General features: G+C 38.3%; 1 protein-coding gene across 1 annotated transcript in view; it reads right to left on the bottom strand.

Annotated features, from left to right (window-relative positions):
- srbd1 (S1 RNA binding domain 1) overlaps positions 1-15691 on the bottom strand; it is a 236699-nt gene that overhangs the window by 15621 nt on the left and 205387 nt on the right. Inside the window, exons 19-20 of the mRNA XM_052013214.1 lie at positions 15398-15574; positions 14894-15085 (exon numbers count right to left, since the gene is read on the bottom strand). Coding sequence (XP_051869174.1) covers positions 14894-15085; positions 15398-15574 — 369 coding nt within the window. The remainder of the gene's footprint in view (positions 1-14893; positions 15086-15397; positions 15575-15691) is intronic.

Here is a 15691-nt window from a genome sequence, read left to right as displayed (position 1 = left end):
CTGGCACCAGTGGATGAGGTGCCAACCAAGTGCCAACCAGCTTTTTCCTAGCTGGTTACTTTTATTTTCCAGTCTATTTGGAGCTGCATCCATCAAAGCAGGTGAACAATATGGCGATACAGGCCTGGTTTATAACTTGCAAGTACTGGAGATGTTTTGGGAATTCAAGTACTAAGCCTTTTGTTTAACCCCAACACGGCCTCTGACACCCCACTGGAAGCCAGTGCAGCTATGAAGGAGATCTACATGGATATCTGGACAATAGGTGTCGCAGGATGTTGATGGTGAGGATTCAGAATGTCATGAGTGGGTGGTGAAACTTTTTATTTGGAGATGACCATTTCTTGGCACTTGTATGATATGTTCTTTGCCACTTATTAGAATAAGTTTGGACAGCGACCAGACCTAGGTGTGTCCAGACATGGGGTGCATTGTTATCTGAGTAATTGCGCTTGCAGCTAAAAGCTAAATGCAACCATCAGTAAATTGATTCACTTTTGCACCTTACATTAGAGTGAAGGTCGCTGATCAAACAGCAGGAGCCAAATGAGTTTATCTGCAAGTGATGCCATGGGTCTGGGATAACTGGTCCCAGCTAGCAAAATCATTTTCTTGTATGCCATAGGTGACTCTAGCCAGTGGAGAGATTTTCCCCCTTTGTTTCTTCCTTTTGTTCAAAACTCTCCCAATCCCATTTTGCTGTATCATCAGACTGCTAACGGTATCCATAAATAGGTGGTGCTCTTCATGATCTGAAAAGCTGTCTTTGAAACTTGTGAATTTCTCACTCTGCCTTACTTAGTGTACTTAATATGTTCCCTGGATAACAATGGGCTGTATTTAGTAGTAATTTAGTGCACTTGTATTATGGCTCACCAGACAGTGTGAAGAATTTTTACAACTTGAATTACAGTTTCATCTTTTCCAGTTTCAAAGATCAAGAGGTTGATTGCATACGAAATGTCAAACGCTTTGGTTCCAATGCCACATAAAACATTCCTTCGAAATTGGAATATGGCCATAGGCTGAGATGTGGGAATCCACTGATCTGCTTCATTTCCTAGTTTTCCACCACAGAATTGTATTAATGTTCCTGAGAATTACTCAAATAGTTATAAAGCTGATAAGTCACTTGAGAAGTACAAAATGAAAAATTACTTCAGGCAATTCCTGACTGCGTTACATCAACAGAAAAGCGGCCAATTAAATTCTACAGAACAAATTCACAATGTGAGAAAATGAAATAGTAATAAAATTCTATTTGCTGCTATTAATTTAAAGAGATATTAATATGCTGATTTCTAAAACCATGCCCAAGGTAGGTAATATAGTACATGGAAAATATGAGAGTGTTTTTCAAGATAACAAAAAAAAAGTATTTTTTAATAACCCAGGAACTCCACTGTCACTAGTCATATTTACCATTACTTTGCTCCTTCTTGTGCAGCACACATTGCAAATTGCTTCTAGCATCAACACATTACATAATCGTGCCTGCCAAGGCATTCCTGATCTATTCCCAATTTTACACAAGCTTAGAGGGATCTACAAGACTATCAATAACAGACATACCTTGATGACTTCTCTGATGAGACTGGCAATCAGAATCCAAAATGATACATGACAAAGTGGCAGTGGTATGTGTAATTTATATCTATCACTTAACTACCAAGGTGAAAATCTTGTTGTAAAAATGTTTTGTTCTCTTTCATGGCATAAGACTCTACATATGGTAATGGATTTCAGTTAATAGCACTTTTGGAGATCAACTCCAGGGCTATAAAATTATTACTTCATACCATTCCCTCCCCAACTCCCTCATTAAGCACTAATACCCATTACAAGCCAAATTTTCACTCTTGCACAAAACAGAACATTCCAAACACAACTCTGGCTTAGAGTAGAAACATTTATTGGGTGGAACCTAACTGGGAAAGATTGGCAGTTCTGAAGCAAACAACTGGCATTTTTCGACATAAATGTCCGCAGGTTTGGGACTTTGACACATGAATATCCGACTGCAGTCTAAAACTTGCAGACAGATACCAGCCAGCAAATCTGTTAAGAAGCTGTTCTGGTGAAGCATGACTTTGGTTAGACTTCCCAGCACTAGGCTGGGGCATTTGGTCAAGGATACACATGGCAAAATCTGGGCCAATGTTTTGTTTTTCCATGTATGATGGACACAGAACAAATATTTCACAGTCAGTTCAATGAGATAAATTCTGGTAATCAAAAAAAAAATCACAATCCTGATCACTACCTAATATTCCTTTTGACAAGATCCATCTTCTACTTTATGCATGCTAGAATTACTCCTAACTTTGAACGTCAGTTTCAGACAGCAATAGGTTTGGAAATATTGGATCTATGTCACCGTTTTGAAGAACTACAGAGATAGTTGATGTAATAGTTATCACCTTTCAACATTGTATAGATTCTGGAATGGTTCCTGTAGAATGGAGTGTAGCAAATGTCATCACATTATTTAAGCAATGAAGGAGAGAGAAAAAGGGGAACTACTAAACAGCATCTGTAGTGGGATAAACTCTGGTGCATAAAATAGCAAAGCAGAGTATTTTTTAAATGGTGACAGATTGGGAAATGTTGATTTTTTTTTAAAAAAACAGACATCCTAGTATACAAGTCACTGAAAGCTAACAGTAAATGCAGCAAGCAATTATTAGAAAGGCAAGAGGTAAATTGGCTTTTAATATGAGAGAATTTGAACAATGGAGTAAATACATCTTACTGCAATTGTATAGAGCCTTAGTACAACTGCAATGGAGAACTATGTACAGTTTTGGTTTCTGCATTTGCCATTTAGGAAGTTGATGGTTTTGCTGTTTGAGGAAAGAGTGAGTGAACTCAGCCTATATTCTCCAGAGTTTAGAAGAATGAGAGGTAATCTTATTGAAACTTATAAAATCCTGCAGTATGTTTCCCCTGGCTGAGGAGTTTTGGAATCAGGGTTCACAATTTCTGAATAGGGGGTAGGCCATTTAGGACTGAACTGAGGAGAATATCTTTTTCACTCAGAGGATGGTAATTCTTTGGAATTGTGTAACCTGGGTTGCTGTGGAGGCTCAGTTATTGAGTTGTCAGAGATCAATAGATTTCTGAATATAGGAACAATGTAAAAAATTGGGGATGAGGTAGAAGATCGCACATGATCTTGATGAATGGTGGAGCAGGTTAGGTGGGCCAGATGGCCTACTCCTGTTTTTAATTCTAATGTTCTTTCAACAGTGAGCAGAGATGCAGCTGAAAGAGAAGGCAGCTCAAAAACAGCCAGCAAATTCAATACCATTTTGAAGAGGTCAAAAGTGGATCACTGAAAAAAGGTATATTCTGAAGCTACGTAGCCCTGAACTCTATGGTAACTTTGGTTTGACCAAGGTTTATGAAGTTCACACCAGTAATCTGGTAAAATAGAATCCATTATTTGCCATCTTTACAACATACAATAATGAAAGTGTTTCCGTTTTGCATCTGGAGTCAACAGTAGTAAAGTTTGCCAGGATGCCAACTATGTTGTCACTAGACTTATTTATCACAGTACTAGAACAGTTCACACTATTGCAATTCATCACTTCAAGTATAACTGATAAAACTATAAACACTAGTACTTCACCCTGTACCAAAAAGCTCAAAGACTTTTCTCAGACAAAATGTATGACTGCACTGTCTTCATAAGTGACCTGGATATGGTCCACAATGCTTACAGTTAATCAGGGAACTTGCCCCCGTGTTAGAAGTCCAAGTTATTTGCCAGCACATGTTAATGCTGTGAGAATTGGTCATACTCTGATAAATGGTATTTAATTCAGATGGATGCAATGATATGTAAGTGGGCAGGATCAGCACCAAACTTTTACATGGAACAATTGATTGGGAGAGAAAAGTACCTGCTCATAATTCTCTAAAGGATTGTGTCTAATGCCAAGAAGTCATAACAAAAGCAAAAAGGGTATTAGGTTTTATAAATAATGTATTTGATATAAAACAAAGCACATCATTTTGACCCTATACAGGACCTCGACTGGATCACATTTAGAATACTGTATGTGGTTACCTTCACCTCATGCAGTGGATGATATCAAGTCTTTGGAAAAGGTTCCGAAAAATGAAAAAAAAGCTAATTCCCTGTTTAATCAACCTGTCAGTCCAGTGGGCTTATAAAACTCTCTATTAACTGTAGAAGTACACAGACCTCAGGGTGATATCATATTAGCTATTAATAATTTCCCAACTACTGCCAATACTCCCTCACAACTATTTGCTGATGCAGAGCTTCATCCTGAAATGTTGACAATCCCTTCCCCCCCCCACCCCCACAGATGCTGCTCGACCTGCTAAGTTCTTCCAGTAGATTGTTTATTGCTCCAGATTCCAATATCTGCAGTCTCATGTCTCTATTTGTTGCAATGTATACAGGAAAAATAGGAAATCATTTATCAACAGAGACCACACTTAACTGGCCATGATGTGTTTTAGTGTATGACAGCAGCTATACAAATGTAAGTTTTACTTCCTTTTATTTGAAAGTGCCTTCCCTAATACAGTTGACTCACCATGTAAGTTAATATGGATATGATACAGGATCCATCTGTAAATGGCACAACGCCCATTCAGGGAGGTGATGAAAGGACAATAGTGCAGAACAATTAAGTGAATCTATAACCAATGTTTTTGATTCAGTATAATTGACCAGGATTTTTACCATCATGCTTACATTATTTAGCATAAATTGCAAGCTTTTAAATTGCTTTTTTTTTAAGATAGTGTTCCAATAAAGATATTAAAAGAGTTGCCTTTCTCCAGTCCCAGTGAGTCATTCTCTCTTACTGCATAATCATTCCCAGCAAAGCTATTTAAAAATTGAGAATATCAAGTTCATCACATTAATGCAATCTGATATGCCATTACATCTATACCCATTGCACCAAGAGAATTCATAATGATGCAACACAATCACTTTAAAAACAAAACATTTAAACCATAGCTTATGCTTTGTTTCATAGAATTTGCGATTGATCTACGCACAATACCAAGCCACAAAGTCAAACCAATAGCACGGACAAATAGATTTAAAAAGGTTGTACTGAATGCTGATCTCCAATGGAATTAAATTGTTCATTTTAACTGTGTGACTGAACCCTATTTGCAACAAAATACACTACACAATTAGAATAATGCAATTACCCTGTTATATACGATCAGTTACATGGCTTAAAAACTTTAAAATGTGTGGTTAAGAAACTGTAACAACCATAAAGACTGTACTATTATTAGTACACATTTTTTTAAAGTAGCACTTTATTCACAGCATAGCAGTCATGAATAAATGTTCTAAATTTCTCTATCTTTCCCAAATTGTAACTGGTTTTGATTAGAAAACATATTAACACTATAAAATACACCTTAAAGTATACAAAAACAATTTAGTCAGCAATAAACATTAACCTAAGGTAATAGGGGAGCCTCAATTTATAATGCAACTTATAAGAACAATGAACTATAAGTTCATATGACAATAAGAGAAAAAAGTCACTTAGTTTAAAAATATTGGGTAAATGTAATTAATTGCAGCTAAATATGCTGTAACAAATTTATCATGATAATATTTCTATAATAGACCAGACTTATTGCTGACTAAATCAGAATTCCTGTCATCTTAGTGTACATTCCCATAATCAGTGGTTAAAAATATCTTGGTAAAAACGAACATTACCAGACATCCTAGGGTAAGCCTAGTAATTTCTAGGGTAGGGACATGTTCGGCACAGCTTTGTGGGCTGAAGGGCCTGAATTGTGCTGTAGCTTTTCTATGTTTCTACATCCTATAACTTCAGATCCTAAGTCGTCAAAATCACTGCTATGTCCTAAAGCATTCACTAGAGCATATTGGTTCAAAGTCTATTCATTTAACATTCCGACTTTGTGGTTTTAAACAGAATTTTATGCTAATAAAAAGTCCTCTATGAAATACATGCAATAAAATTTGCAGCAACAAAGGAAATTTAAAGAAAAAATTAATTCCGTTTGCTCGTTTTTCTACAATTGTCATTCATCAACAAAGCATTTGAACTTGGCGTTATGCCTTAGAAGTTGCTTTTGGGATGCAACGTAACATATCTCAAAACAAATCTTTTCCCCAGGGTAGGGGAGTCCAAAACTAGGGGGCATAGATTTAGGGTGAGAGGGGAAAGATTTAAGAAGGACCTGAGGGGCAACTTTTTCACGCAGAGGGTGGTGAGTATATGGAATGAGCTGTCAGAGGAAGTGGTTGAGGCAGGTACAATAGTAGCATTTAAGAAGCATTTGGGTAGCTACATGATGGGGACGAGGTGGGGGGGTGGGGGGCTGCCTGGAGGAATATGGGCCGATGGCTGGAAATTGGGACTGGCTGGGTGGATGTGGTTGGCGTGGACTCGTAGGCCGAAGGGCTTGTATCCGTGCTGTATTGTTCAATGCCTCAGCAATATTTAATCTCTAAGATTATAAAGCAGGATATTAAAATGTTAGGTGCAGTATTTTTAAAATAAGTCTTCACAATTTATGAAATATGGAATAATGCTGCGTACTACACCATTAAGGTTAGTCAAACTCTATACTTGGGGAGAGAAGGTTCCATCTACTATTCCTTCAGCTCATAAGCAGGCAGATTTATTAGAACTGCAGGTTTTCCTCAAAGTGCAAGTATTCATATACTGTACTTGTGTAAAATACAACCTTCCTGGCAATCTGTTACCTGGAGTGCCTGGCTGTAGTCCAGCAAACTCTCTGTGACCCCACTGCATGAAGAATATACCTCCTGCAGGTACTGTTTTCCACCCTTCTGTGCAGGGCCTCGGGCCTCTGACCCCTGGGAGCACTCTCTCACCATCTTCCCAGCATTGTAGCAACCATTCTTTATCCAGCAGCACCCTCCTGTAAATGAGTACTCTGATTTGCTCTTTTAAAAGCTGGGTGCCAAAGTCATAGATGTTCCACTAAGGGCCAGCAGCTGCAAGATCTTACATCAGATCAGTGGAGTAGTTTGTACAGAAACAGGCACCGGCAAAGCTGACAATATTGTTCTGGCAATTTTGCAGTTGAAAATGCTGATGCACAACAATGTCTTAATGCTGTTAAAATGACCAAGATGTTTCAAGTACAGAGAGGTATATTTTCCACAAGGAGGAGGAGTATTGGGCCAGAAGTTCAAATGAGAACTCAGCTGAATGCAGTAAGCCAATGGGAAAAGTGTGAAAGGAAATACGATGGACAAAGACAGAAAATCAGAATAGAATGGCAATTGGGAGAGAATTTCATCTGTAGGGATGTAAATTGTAGGAAGAGGGGTGGGAGTGATTAGGGATCAAAAAGTTAAACATTGAGGAGGGCAAGAATATTTAATGAGTACCTTGAATCAGAATTTACCAAGGAAGAGGATGCTGCCAACACCTGGGTAAAGGAGGAGATGGCAGAGAAAACAGATGAATGAAAATTGTTAACGTTATTAGCAAGGCTGGCTATGCTTACAGTTAAGAAATCACCTTTTCTGGATGGGATATATCCTACATTGCTAAGGGAAATTGGGGTGTAGATTACAGAAGGGCTTGGCATAATCTTCCAATCCTCCATGGATACAGGTAATGTGCCAGAAGAGTGGAGAATGACAAATGTGCCATTCGTGCTCAGAAGGGGTTCTAAGTATATTCCAGATAATAGCAGGAAGATCCAGTTCATATTATTTAAAGGCAAAATGGAATTAAAAAGTAGGAAGATGCTGGAAATACTATTGTGAGTTTTAAGTTCAAAGGTACATTGATTAAACTAGTTGAATATTTTGTTGAGGTAACAGAGAAGAGTGATGAAAAGCGTGCATCAGATGTAATCTATCTGGATATTCGGAAGGCATAAAAGACTGATCAGCAGTACTGCAGTCCATGGAAAAAGGAGAGCTGAGATTAAACAAAAATAACTCAGGATAGAATGCAGAGTTGTTGGAAGAGGTTGCTTCTCAGCTTGGAGGATGGTGATTCCCCAGGAGTCAGTGCTAGTACCAAAGCTTTTTTGTTTGATATAAACCAATGACTTAGACATGGTGCAAAATAAAAAAAAAATTGCAGATGATACCAAGCTTGGATAAACAGTGAGAAGGAGAATAATTGATGCAGGAGGACATAATACCTTACAAGGCAAACATGTAGCAGATGACCCCTGTTAGAATTCTTTGAGAAGGTAACAAGCAGGTTAGACAAAGGAGAGTCGGTGGATGTAGTTTACTTGGATCTTCAGAAGGTCTTTGACAAGGTGCTGCACATAAGGCTGCTAAACAAGGTAAGAGCCCATGATGTGGGAGGCAACGTACTGGTTTGGATAGAAAATTGGCTGACTGGCAGAAATCAGAGAGTGGGGATAAAAGGGTCCTTTTCAGGATGGCTGCTGGTGACTAGTGGAATTCCACAAAGGTCAGTGTTGGGACTGCAAGTTTTCACTTGATACATTAATAATCTGGATGAAGGAACGGATAGCATTGTGGCCAATTTTGCAGATGACACCAAGATAGGTGGAGGAACAGGTAGTGTCGCAGAGGCAGAGAGTCTGTAGAAAGACTTTTACAGGTTGGGAGAGTGGGCAAAGAAGTGGCAGATGGAATACAGTGCAGGGAAGTGTGGGGTTATGCACTTTGGTAGAAAGAATAATGGTGTAGACTATTTTCTAAATGGGGAGAGAATTCAGAAATTGGAGGTGCAAAGGGACTTGGGAGTCTGAGTTCAGGATTCCCTGAAGGTTAACTTGCGGGTTGAGTCAGTAGCAAAGAAGACAATGCAATGTTAGCATTCATTTCAAGAGGACCAGAACATAAAAGCAAGGATGTACTGGTGAGGCTTTGAGGCATTGGTCAGACCACATTTGGAAATATTGAGAGCAAATTTGGGCCCCATATCTAAGGAAAGATGTGCTGGCCCTGGAGAGGGTCCAGAGGAGGTTCACAAGAATGATCCCAGGAATGAAAGGCTTGATGTATGAGAAGCATTTGATGTTTCTGGGCCTGTACTTGATGGAGTCAAGGAGGATGAGGGGAGGGAATCTCATTGAAACCTACCAGACAGTAAAAGGCCTGGATAGAGTGGATGTAGAAAGAATGTCTCCATTAGCGGGAGAGTCTAGGATCTGAGGGCACAGCCTCAGAATAAAGGGATGCCCCTTTAAAACTGAGATGAGAAGGAATTTCTTCAGCCAGATGATGGTGAATCTGTGGAATTCATTGCCCTACCATAGATAGTCAAAATCTTCCATATTTCATAAATCATCATTCCAATATCTATATTTCACAGAAAAGCATTCAATCTCAAAACTAAATTCATGTTAAAAAAAATTGTACGAAAACAAAATCTGAGATAAATTTTGTTCAGCTATGAGCTCACTCCACATGTTAATGGAATAACTCTAACAACAAAAAATTGCTCCTTGCCTTTTCTATTGCTGCTCCCTGAAGAATAGAAAATATAAGAGCCTTGCAGGTGACATAATAACACCCATATACACAAAGCTTCCTGTTCTATTCAGCATAGCAATTGATCTGCCATAGCATTACACTGTAATTACCTTTATACCAAACACATTTTGAAATATGTATCCAACAGCTAACAGCATTTATGTCATGGATATTATCTCACAAAACTCTCATAGACAACTGCATTTCCATGTGGTCATGCCATTGGGATGAAAGGAAGCACAGATGTATATGTAATAAAAGCAGAAAATGCTGTTAAATACTCAGCAGATCAGGAAACATCTATAGGAAAGGAAATGCTAATCAATATTTCAAATTATTGATCTTTCCTCAGAATGGGGCAAAACAAAACCCTTCAATTTTTAAGATCCAAGAAATAAGAACAAAGAACAAAAGATACAGTAACGGGTTTGAAGATGAGACAAATTAAGTGACAAAGAGATAATGGTGCAAGGTGGCATCCAAATATGGATGGGAATAAAAGAATCAAGTCCAGAAGGCTGCAATGGTTACAAGATAAAGTGTAGTATGTTTATAGAGCAATATCATGTGGAGCTTCAATGGCAGCAATGTAACATGAGCATTAAGTGTGGCAGTAGACAGAGAATGTAGAGACATGCAACTGTTACTGCTCAACCTTTATTTTCACCCAAATAGAGGACACCTTCATCACAAACAGTGAATACAACACAAGAAACTGAAGTATGTACAAGTATAATGGAAATTGTAGTTCTGAGAATTCTGAAAGGCAGGAAGCAGAGAAGGACTCCTACTGCAACACCTGAGTTGCACATGATAGTACTGTGAAAAGGGGCAGTGAAGGCTTCAAACACATATGGGAATACCCCCACCTGCATCTTCTCTTACAAGGTGCCTACCATCCTTCATTGTCATTGGGTCTAAATCCTGGAACTCCCCTCCCAGCACTGTGGGGGACCTTTACCAGAAGGACAACAACAGCTCAAGGTGGCATTCATCAACACATTCTCAAGGCCAATTAAGCTTGATTCTTGCCGGAAACACCCAGATCCTGAAAGGGGAAAATGTATTTGGTGATCACATCATGCTGCAGATGCAGGAAGTGACGAGGGATGACGGATTGAATGTGGAGGCTGGTTGGGAGAAGAAGGGCAATAGCAGAATTGAAAGAGGTGGAACAGACCCAGTCAATTCCAGTGGAGACAATTTCTCAGATGAGGACAAAGGAAGACATATCAGAAATATTTATTGTGGAAATGATTTTTCTGGGAAAAGATGTGATAGAGATGGGGAAAAGGGAGAATGCCTACAAAGCTAGGTATTCTGGATCAATTCAATACTCAACTCCCCAGAGCCTTTTCACCACTTTCAACAAAGCACATGTCAGGATTATGATGGAATAATTTCTAGTTGTCTGGATGAGTGCAGCTCAAATTATGATCTGGAAATTCAGCAGCATCAAGAACAAAGTAGTCTGTTTGATTGGAACACGATTCAGCTCTATAAATATGTATTTTCTCCCGTATTCTCTCCATCCTTGCATACCATGTACCATCTACAAAATACACTGGGGTTATTCACCTCAACTTCACCAGCAATACCTCCTAAACTCTTGATCTTGATCACCAAGGAGCTATAGGGTTGAGATTCCCCAAGTCATACAGTCTTGATTTGCAAATATGTTACTGTTATCACTTCTTTGTCATTGTGTCTAAAGCATGGAACCATCTGCCCAAAAGTACTGGGGGAGTAAGGATAGTTGAGAATTTATGTACATCTTTTGTACAAAATGCCACATTCTAATTAATGGCCTAGATTTCCTTATCAGCAGTGGGCCACTTTTGCTCTCTCTTCATCTACGTATGGAGAAAACAACAACCAAATGTGTATGTAGCAGTTTGAAATGGCTTCACAGAGGTGCCAAGGCCAGAAGAAGCAAAGTACCCAATGACAGAAGTGTGACATTACATGGTATATCTTGGAAGGAGACACAGCTGGAAAACAGCAGAAAAAGTTCTTGATGGCTGGTTAAGCCAATCTCATGGCCTTCCTAGCTGTCGCACAAGTCACAAATTTATTATCTATTTAACTAAGCAATTTCAAAACAAATTAGTAGAGTTGTTAAAAATATAAGCAAAAGGTAAAACAATTAAAATTACTTTAGAACAATTAAAACAAATAAAAAATTTAACTAAATTAAAATATGGATGTTCTTCCAGCTTTTTCAGGTGTATTCCTTGTCTGTAAAATTGGTGCATTTTGTACTCTGCTGTACATTAGAGCTCAGTCTGCATTCTGTATTATTTTACCTCGTACTACCGCAATGCACTGTGTAATGAATTGATCTGTATGAACGGTATGCAAGACAAGTTTTTCACTGCACCTCGGTACAAGTGACAATTATAAACCAATTCCAATTCCAAAATCCACAAATGACTTTTTCCTACTTTCAATCAAGTGACAATGACATTAATTTAAACCAACTTACATTACCTGTATCATCTCATTCAGTAATTAAAAATCCAGAGCTGCCAAATAGAATTTACAAGAAGTCACCATTCTACTTAAATATACAAAACTGTTGCTGGCTCCTTATAGCGCTAACATAATTTAGTTTAGTAACATTAGAACATTCCAGCAAGATTTCAAAAAAATGTTTCAAAGAACTCCACTTGTTCAAAAAAAGATTAACCTAAATCCTTGGGAAAAAATTGCCTCTGCAAACCAGTTAATAAAGGAATAATTGTGCCATGCAGGAAGGAAATTACCACTCTTCATCAAAAAAAATTAGAACTGATTCACTTACGTATTCAAGTAAACAATTTGAGAATATAACATTATTTCAGAAATAACAATGAATATAAATTGTTGAGTTTCTCCATTTGTTGTAATGCTTTGACTGCCATCCCAAGAACCTTGCCTTTGTTTATCTCATTGTGTGGTTCAATAGATACATTTTAAAGAAAGTAACATGTGTGCAGCATCTGGACACACAGGTATGTGCACTAGGTGTCTGAGTTGGAGCAAAAGACCCTATTTCTCATATTGTGTTCACATTACTACCAGGTGTTAACTCAATCAGTTGACAGCCAACTAATATCCTTTGTCCTACTCTGGTGGTGGCTTTAATTCATCTTAATTTCACACACAAAAAAAGCCAAGATTAATTCCAGGTAAAATCGTGATAACTACTAAGTTATGATGGACAAATGTCAGTGTGATTTTATAAAGAATGTTATCTCTTGTCTCAAAATGTTTGATACTATTGCCAATGAGAGTACTGTTATTTCCCAGATGTTTTGGTCTCATTCAATAATGGTCCGATCGGATATAAAACAAAAGGGTGTAATTTCTCTCATTATGTTTTTCTCTTCATTTTTAAAATTTCATTTAAATGTTGAGGACATTGCTGGGAATGTCAGCATTTATTTTCCATTCCCAATTACCCTGAATCATGGAGACAGTTAAGAGTCAACCACCTCAATAAGTTGAGAATGACATAGAGGTCAGGGCAAGCAAGGAGGGCAGATTTTCTTCTCTAAAGGACATTATTGACACTGGTTTTCACTGAGGTTGGTTCTGGTGTAGATCCACTGGTTAATGTCAGTTGTAGAGCAAAGCAAGCGTCTTCTCTTCCATTTTTATTTTTACAACAATTATGTAATTTCATGATTACCACTACTGAAAAAAAATTTATTTTCAATTCCAGCTTTTTCTAATTGCTTGTATTTAAATTAGCCAGGTCCCATTTTGGAATTTGAATTCATATCTCTGGATAAATGTCCCAGAACTCCTGCTGTTAACCCAATAAGTTAACTAGTACACCATTATCATTTATATAAAATGGCAGCATGTTTTAAATAATACTTTTAGCATTGAAGATGGAAGAGAAGACAGTTGCTTTGCTCTATAACTGCATCCAAGCCATGATATTAACCAATGGGTCTACACCAGAACCAATCTCAGTGAAGACCAGTGTTAGACAAAACTGTTTCTTTGGCCCAACACTTTCCCCAAAAAGCTTTCTCACAACAAAATTGCTATCACCTCCAATACACTTCCTGTGAGAGTGGAGCTAATCCATAAAACTACTGTGAAACTGTTCAACCAATGATGTCTATACTCCAGAATAAATATTCAAATATCAGCAGTCCAGCTGCAGTATGCAGACGATGCTTGAATGTGCATGCTTAGAGGCCGAGCTCCAAGACATTGTCAACCTATTCATGCAAGCATATAAGAAGATAGGCCTTACACTCAACATCTGCAACACAAAGGCCCTTTACCAATCTGCATCTCCCCATCCCCACCCCTAACTCCAACGCCCTCACCTCCCCCAAACCCCCTGCATTTGCACCACACTGCCCTCTGACAATAAAGGTACAAAGCAAGACACTGGAAATGTGGATTACTTCCCATATCTCAGAAACCATCTCTGGGTGAAGGCAAACATTGATAATAAAATTCACCATCGCCTGCAATGCACCAGCATAATCCTTGGTCAAATGAGTATTTGAAGATCAAGACTTCAGACCTGGCACAAAAATTCATGTTCTACTGGGCAGCAGTGATTCCAGCCCACCCATACATTTGAGAGACCTGGACTATGTATAACAGATGTTTCAACATACTGGAAAAATACCACCAATTGCAAAATCCACCAAAATCGCTGGAAGGATAAGCAAACCAACATCAATAAGCTCTGCCAGGCCAACATTCTAGAGCCCTAGTCACTCTTCAGTTGGCTACAATAAGACAGGTCTCGTTGTTTACATGCCTGATGTTAGTGTTCTGCAAGAGATGCTCTATTCTGAGCTGTGCTGTACGAGGACATTATCTGGTAGATAGAGACATAGATGTGTTCAAAGTGTCTTTGCAGTAGTGCAACATTCTTGCTGACTTCTGGGAGTCTCTAGCCCAAAACTGCTGAAATTAGGATGGTATTGAGAAATTCAAGTCCATGCACCAGGAGCACACAGAAGCCCTGTGTAAACGGCGGAAGGAGTGTACTACCTCGTAACCATCAGCCACCTCCTGCCCCATCTGTGGAAAACTCTGTGATCCCCACACTGGCATTAGCCACCTCAAAACTGCAGTGAAACAATTCATCCTCAATTTAAATCATAAAATATAAACAGGGTTAAGTTTCAAATGCAGAAATTTAGGAGTAGCATGTGAAAAAAAGCTCATCGAAAGCTCAAGCAAAAACACCTGCACTATGTTTATGTTATGTCAGTATGTGGGTGGATATTTTATAACCTCTAAAATTATAAAATTAATGGGCAACTTTTTTATTTATTACTTTGGCTTAAGTAAGAGCATGAAATGGAGAAATATTTCAGTTGACTCTTATGTCAGAAGTAAATCTAAGGTGTTGAGGTCGTTCACACTTGCTTATGCTCTTACCTCATTGCTGTGTTATATGATTCAGGGTGGATACATGTCTGATCTAACGGATTTGGCTGTGCAGAAGTGCACTCTGTTTTCCCCTTCTTTTTGCTAGATTTACCAACTGTGCATGCTCCTTCAACTGGCTTGAAATTGCTGTCTCCTGTGACTGCTTGACGTTCTGTAGTGCCATCAAACTGCTGCTGATTGCTGTTGTAAACAAAATGGAAACAGTTTATGACAACATACACCTGCAAATTAAGGTTCATCGCCAAGGATTGTTCCATTATTATATGGTGCATCAATTTTAAAAAGCAACATTCAAAATGAAGACAATTACAATGTTTACTTTCTGACACAGTCCGACTGCACCTCTGACACAATCTATTTAATAGAACTGGAACATTTCTTCATCATTCAACAACAAAACACCTAATTTTAACAAGTTACATGACTTTTGCAGACCTTTACTTTTGGCTTTTTCTCTGGTAAAGAAAAACAAATTGAAAGAAGCTCATTTACTTGGTAAAGTTCTTTATGTTTTCTGGATTAATTCGGATGAAACCAGCACATTGTTGAAAGGTTTTTGGGCCCAAGCCTTTGACATCTTTCAGCTGTTCTCGGTTGATGAATGGTCCATTCTTCTCACGCCATTCAATTATATTTTTTGCTTTACTGGCATTCAGTCCTGCAACATGTCTGGGAGAGAAAAAATTATTCTATGGAATTGACTCACAAATATTTGATCTGTTTTTTTCCCCTTCAAACACAAATGCTTTATGTCACGAACCAGCAACAAAAGAAACACACTGAGCA

Source organism: Pristis pectinata, chromosome 3, assembly GCF_009764475.1.
Source record: "Pristis pectinata isolate sPriPec2 chromosome 3, sPriPec2.1.pri, whole genome shotgun sequence".
In the NCBI taxonomy this organism is placed as follows: Eukaryota; Metazoa; Chordata; class Chondrichthyes; order Rhinopristiformes; family Pristidae; genus Pristis; species Pristis pectinata.
This window is presented reverse-complemented; position numbering and strand designations above follow the sequence as displayed.